Source organism: Gossypium hirsutum, chromosome D05 (assembly GCF_007990345.1).
Source record: "Gossypium hirsutum isolate 1008001.06 chromosome D05, Gossypium_hirsutum_v2.1, whole genome shotgun sequence".
Classification (NCBI taxonomy): Eukaryota; Viridiplantae; Streptophyta; class Magnoliopsida; order Malvales; family Malvaceae; genus Gossypium; species Gossypium hirsutum.
The window spans coordinates 15,582,027-15,589,275 of record NC_053441.1 but is presented as its reverse complement, the minus strand read 5'-3'; the positions used below and the strand labels follow the sequence as shown (position 1 = coordinate 15,589,275).

The 7,249-nt window shown below is 30.0% G+C and overlaps 1 protein-coding gene across 1 annotated transcript; it reads left to right on the top strand.

Annotated features, from left to right (window-relative positions):
* Positions 1-5,535: 5,535 nt before the first annotated feature.
* Positions 5,536-6,838, top strand: LOC121217767 (uncharacterized). Its single transcript, XM_041093972.1, has one exon. It carries the CDS (start codon positions 5,714-5,716, stop codon positions 6,734-6,736), a length of 1,023 nt encoding a protein of 340 aa, XP_040949906.1. The 5' UTR covers positions 5,536-5,713; the 3' UTR covers positions 6,737-6,838.
* The last annotated feature ends 411 nt before the right edge of the window (positions 6,839-7,249 follow it).

Sequence of the window (7,249 nt, the reverse complement as noted above, 5' to 3'; positions counted from 1 at the left end):
CCTAGTCCCCACACTATTTCACCATCCCACCATTATCCTTACAACGCAGCCACTTACCCCTTCCCCTTGGGGTCCCAGTTTAAGTTGTCATTTTAGTTAAGTCCCCTCACTTATGAATTTGCAATGTTTCCACCCTTCCATTTTTCTTTTTCTTTCTTTAATACCCATTTGACTTATGTTCATCACATGCTTCAGATTCATTGGTTTACTGTTTTTTCTATTCCCCCTGTGGGATCTGCTAAACATCAACATTCTTTTTATCCAGTAAAGTATTTTGTTCATCATTTTATATTACGTTGTTCGGGCTTTCTCCAACTCCTTTGTTACATTACTTTTTCTTTATTATATACACTTTCATCCAAAAAAGCTAGTTCTAAGTTTTGACATTCTCGTAAAAAGGAACAAGAAAAGAAGGGAAAAAAAAGGCTTTTTTAAAGTCAAAAGTGTTGTTAAATTTTAATCCCTGGAAAAAATGAATATTCTAGTAACAGGTTTCATTTTTCATTGCTTATTAGCTATCCATGTTAGAGTCATTTTATGTTAATAATAATAATAGCAGCGATTAGGTTGGTGGTGACGGGTGAGGGAGAGAATTACCTAGGTATCAAATGAACAGTAGCGGGGCAAGAATCCTTTGGTTATGATTTAGTTTGTCTCCTAATTCATAGATTTTTTCATATTTTATCTGTGTAAAAGCACGTGTTAATGATATAATTCGAGAGTAATTAAGTTTTTATGTTAAATTTAGCTTTGCTATTTTTCTTCGTATACACATACATATATATCCCCACATCACATGCCGTCATGCAATGGCATCACTTTCACATTGGGACTGCCCTTATTGCACTTAAGGTCAACCCACTTGCATATGTTTCATATAAATCCAACTTCTATATCATTTTCCATTTTCATTTTTTTCCAAGGAAATAATCATCGAGAATCTAGCATATCAACTTCCTAGCTTCAAGGATCAAACGGTCATGCTATTCTATAACACTAAAAGACCTTTAATTTCAAATTTATGAACATTGGATGCCACAATGATGATGACAAGATGTATACCTAAATATGTGTAGCATATGTAAAGGTGATCATAAATTCCATTACCACTGATAAAATGTAATTTACCTTTTAGCAATCTTGTTAACGATTACTTGAAGAAATAATAAGAGGTGATTTTTTTATCTTAATTAATAGTCGAGGATTAGATTTTCATATCGAGTCGTGATCAGCACCTATCATTTAATGAATTTATAAAATGTAAATGATTAATTACTAAGCTCGTTATAATAAATATACTGAAAATTAAAAATAAAAATTAAATTTTGCCTTCGATACTAATATTATTGAGACTTTATTGTTGTTATCAACATAGACAATTGATTATTCACTTAGATAAAGTAAAGAAAAAGTGTAAATGGCAGCCATGTTACTTAAATTAATAATATTATTAATCCATTATTTTTAAAGATATGAAAAAAAGCTGGAGAATCTAATGTACAATTTTAGATTCTAATAGCCAAAATTGCCTTTCATAATTAAAACCCTTTAGTAAAATTACATTCAACTAAAACGCAGTGTTTTTATTTTAGAAAGTGTAATAATTGGATTTAGATATAATTATTTGTAATTATATAATTATGGTATATTAGAATAATAATTGTAATTGATGGATCCTACTGAATTGGATGTTATATTTTTTTAATTCTTAGGAGGAGTGTGAGAATTGAAGTAATTACGTAGGACATCCAAATTCAATTTAAATTTTTTTATACAAGTTTAAGTTATATTTTTTGTTACATTATAAGTATGAACACATATGAATGTTTGAATTGTTATGACTAACGATTTATTATATTATAAATCTTTAAAAAAATTAAAACAATAATTTATGCGCATTTAAAATTCTAACAAAAAATAATCTTTAAATCCTAACGTTTTTTAAAAAAGTTTATGGTCAAGAAGTTTATTATAAAAAATAATTTATATGTTATAAAAGTGTTATAATATATATTTATAAAAAAATAATTGTAAAAATATATAGATATGACTTATTTATGTGGTCATGCTATATATTATTAAATAATATACTTGTCCATAAAAAAAGTTACGTTTTTATTATAATTTATTTGTAAAAAAAACTTTCTAAATTTATTGCAAAAAAATTTTATATTATTCAGAAGAAGTGTTGTGAAATTTATTCAACACTTTATAAAACCTTTTTTTATTATAAACATTATATATTATAAATTTTATATTATTTGTTCACTTTATTTACATATTATAAAAAGAGTTATAACATAGCATAGTTCTTTTTTCCATTTTTTTTATATATTTTTTATAATTAAAGTTGTAGACTATTTGTACCATAGACTCAAATATTATATGGTAAATGTTAATTATGCAAATACAAAAGGTTTTTGTAACATCCTTAACCTGTAACCGTCGCCGGAATAGGTTAAGAGGCATTACCGGACTTTCAACTCAGTTCAGATCAGTAATTCATCAAACATTTAACAAATATTATCTTATCCACATTTAACCATTTTAACAACTAAGCCAAATCTCATGGCTTAAGAACATCGAAACACATAACTATACAATAAGCTAAAGTAACCAAAAACATATTCCCCTAAACTAGCCTATACATGCCATATTTACACAACTTCCATGACTTCAAAAGTGCCGAGAAGTCGACTGGATAGTGTGATGCTTATCTCTAACGTCGTTCGAATCGAGCTAGCTAGCTAACAAACCTCTATAAAACACGAAGAAAAAAATTGAGTAAGCATTAAAGTTTAGTAAGTTGATATGTAATTAATAATCAATCTGTTAACATGCTTTTACCAATCCTCACAACATGTTCTCAAGATAATACACTCAAAATTTCACATAGTTCCACTATTTACTCATGTTGACATCAAGCTGTCTACTCGAATCATAGTCACTAAATTATTTATATCCTACGCTACAAAACTCTAAATTAAGATCCACTTGATTTTTCTGAAACTAGACTCACAGATATTCTTACCATAAAATTTTCAGAATTTTTGGTTTAGTCAATAAGTACAGTTAATTCTTCAAAGTCGTCATTGTTCTGTCGTCTTATAGTTCCGATCCTTCTTAGCTAAAAATTAATTATCTCTTAATACGAGATTCGGATGATATTTCTGTTTGTTTCTCTTGAAAACAAACTCATTAAGAAGTTTAATCATGTAAATTCTAACCCATAAATATTTTTATACAATTTTTATTGTTTTTCAAAGTCAGAACAGGGGATTCTGAAATCATTCTGACCTTATCTAACAAAAATTCAAATATCTCATAATACGAGATTCTTTTGCTTACACTGTTTCTTTTATGTGAAACTAGAATCAATGAGCTTTAATTTCATGACTTATTCAACCTCTAATGCGATTTCCCATAAATTTTTAGTGATTTTTCAAAGTTATACAACTGCTGCTACCCAAAACTGTTTTATTGCAAATTTTACTCTTTCATGATTTCTTTCATACATTTCATGTCATTTCAACAAACCTTTCTCATGTCTTAAAACATGATTAAATATCATTTCATCAATTTTCTCTATTAAACATGGTCTAACCATGGTCTTTTTCGTCAATTCGTTTTGGCCTCTGAACAAAAGTACTCAAAGCCATTGTTCCAACTAATTTTTACTTTGACTTAAGCATTATTTTACAATAATCAAAGTTTTATAACATTCATATACATTAATGAAAATCTCGTAATCACATTTTAGGCATAATCAAAGCATTTAACAAACATTCTAATGAAGTCATCACATTACGAACTTACCTCGTCACTTGCTCTTATACGGAGATCTACTAATCTGATACTTTTTCTTTTCCTCGATCTAACTCTTTATTTGATCTTTTCGGATCTGTATAAATGAATTTAACATCAATTTAACACATCTCATATTCAATTCAATCCAACTTACATCTTAGGTAAAAGTACAATTTTGCCCCTATACTTTTAATTAATTCCAATTTTGTCCCTAGGCTCGGAAAATGAAATTCATGCAATTTAATCCTTATTCCAAGCCTAGCTAAAATTTTCATTTAACATTTACAGCCCATGTAATTCACAAATTCATAAATTTTCCATAAATTTTACACATTTACAATTTAATCATTAAATCACATTTTCATCAAAATTCCTTTAACAAAAGTTGTTTATCTATCAACAACCTTTCATTTTATACCATAAAACTTCACAATTCACCTATATTCATCCATGGAAAAACTTTAATACCTCAATAACTTTACAAATAAATCCTCAAGATAGCTTGATTAGGTAATTATGATCTCGAAAATATAAAAATTACTAAAAACGGGACTTGAATACTTACCCAATTAAGCCAAGTAAGCTTGCTTGAACTCTTTTCTCTTAGCTAGAGTTTTCATAAAAATTTTTTTTGAGAAAGATGATGAAAAAGATGATATTTTCATAATTTAATCAATTATCATCTTTTAAAATCTTTTATTTCCAATTTCATCATTTTCTTTAGTTAAATTTTCATGGATGAATCATCATCCTTATTTACTAACTTCTCTTAATGGTCTATTTGTCATATAAGGACCTCAAACTTTGAATTCCATAGCTATTTGATACATATAGCTACTAGAACTCAACTTTTGCATTTTATGCAATTTGGTCCTTTTATCAATTAAACATGTAATCGGTAAAGTTTTCTTAACAAAATTTTCATACGACATTTCTAGCATAATGCAGACCATAAAATAATATTAAAAAAATTTTATTTTCGGACTCGTATTTGTGGTCCCGAAACCACTGTTTCGATTTCACTGAAAACGGGCTGTTACAGTTTTCTTGCACTATATTGTGGGATATGATACCATTTAAGGGAATTGAGCTAAACACAAGCACCGAAGATGACTCACGAAAATTTTCTTTTGAAATATTCAAGGATTCGAAATGTAGTTGATAGGACATTTATTGTTATAAAAAATATTTTTTGTATTAACAATATCATCTTAACGTAACATAAAAAATAATGGTGGATCGTACTAGCATGTTATATACTCTATAGCTTCATTCATAAGTGGATTTGGATGGTTCATATTTCGAAGAGTACATAAAAGAAAAAGGTATTAATAATCTTAATAGTATAATTTCAAAATCTGATAATTATGAACCCGATCAATGACTAACATTTAATGAAAATAAATTTATATTAAATATTAAAAAGGAAATAATCCAACAAAATACAAAACACTAGAACAATTAGACTAATTTTATATAATGTTTATTTTTCTTGTTATTTTTATTATTAATCGTATTATTAACTAAAATTTTAAACTAACATAATGCATATAATAATTTTATTTTAATTTTTATCTTTTTTTTGTCATTCTAATAAATTTTTATTAAAATTAATATTTAAAAAAAATATAAATTATATAATTATGTAATTATAATTTATATTAAAATATAATTACAACTTTTTTTAGTACTCAAATAAATGGACCCAAAATTTGTAATTCCTAAGACCCCCTATTTTTCTCTATCATTTATTTAATACTTTCTCTCATTCTTTTTTTTTGGTTCCCTCTTTCTAGTCATTCACTAAAAAACAAAACGCTCATCTTTCCTTTCCTCTTAAAAGAACATAATAAATTCTCACCTTTTTTATTCTCTTCAAAGTTTCTTTTTCTTATTCCAAAGAGAAATGGAGAGCCAAAGAACTGTAAACAAAGAACCCAAAAATCTATCACCATGTAGCAGTGGAAGAAGAAGCAGTACGAGCAGCCATTCAAGTTCACCCGAATTCGAGTTTTGGATGGTTAGAAACCCGTCTTTTCCTCAACCCGATCTAATCTCCGCCGATGAACTCTTCGTTAACGGTGTTCTCCGTCCTCTCCATCTCTTAGCCAGCAAACAACCCGAAGAAAACCCACTAACCGAGCAGAATCCACCCGCCGCGTCAGAACCTTCTGTACCCGACCAGGAACCCGAAGCCGGTCCTCGTATAACATCCCAGTCGCTGCCTGTTTTATCAGCTTCGAAACGGTGGAGGGATATCTTCAAAAAAGAAAAGGGCAAAAACGGAAGCAAAAATCAACAAGACAAGGATAAAGAGAAAGAGAAAGAGAAGAAGAAAGAAAAGAAAAATCAGAGTCAAAGCGGAGGGAGTCCAGCTGAGTTGAATATAAACATATGGCCCTTTTCAAGGAGCAGATCCGCAGGTACGGGCGGGACCAGACCCAGGATGACCGCCGGTACACGGAAAGTAAGTAGCGCTCCATGTTCCCGCAGCAACTCAGCGGGTGAATCCAAGTCTAGGAAATGGCCGAGCAGTCCCAGCAGGGCAGGGGTTCATTTGGGTCGAAGCAGCCCGGTTTGGCAGGTTCGTCGTGGAGGTTCCGCTGTTAAGAGCTCCGATGTTATGGCCCGGACCGCTGAAAAAGGTAGCGGTAGAAAAGAAGTTACCGAAACTCGTCGCGGTAAAATTGGGAACAGTGGCAACAACAACAGTAACAAAGCCAGGGTCTTGAATTTGAATGTGCCAATGTGTATTGGGTATAAGCATCATTTGAATTGTAGAATCGACAATAACAGTGCCACGGTTGCCGGCATTGTTACCGACCCAAACGGCGGCAGCGGCGGAAATGGTAGAACCAACGGCCCTAACGTCGGAAGCGGTAGTAACTTTTTTAACTTGCGGAATCTTTTCAGTAAGAAAGTTTATTAAGTGTGTTAACCTTTTTTAAGTTGGATTTTAATTTTTTTATAGTAAATTTCTTGTTTATCCTTTTGTTATTATTCTCCCTTGAATCCATATGTAAACATAAAATGAGTTGTCTTGAGTCTTAATTTTACATTTCATTTGCTACATAGTAGTGATGTCGAAAGTTTTCTACTTAAAAAAGATTATTTTGTAGACATCACATATATCTTGGAAATTGTGGGCTCTGACTTCCTACTTATTTCCTATACCAAATTAACTATTAAATACTAGCTTTGTCACATCAGCTACGAAAGAGGAAAATCTTAAAAAGAAAATTTATTTTTTAAATTATAATTAAAATATTAAAATATAAAATTTGGCAGGCATCAATATCTACTATTATTTGTGGCTATTTATTATGTGAGCCGTAGAAAGTAGACGAATTTTGTTTCTCCGTTAGTTCTTAGGGAAAACTCCGCAGGCCCAGCGTTGTCGTTTCACATTATCACATTTTCCAGATTCATGGTATCCCTTCTA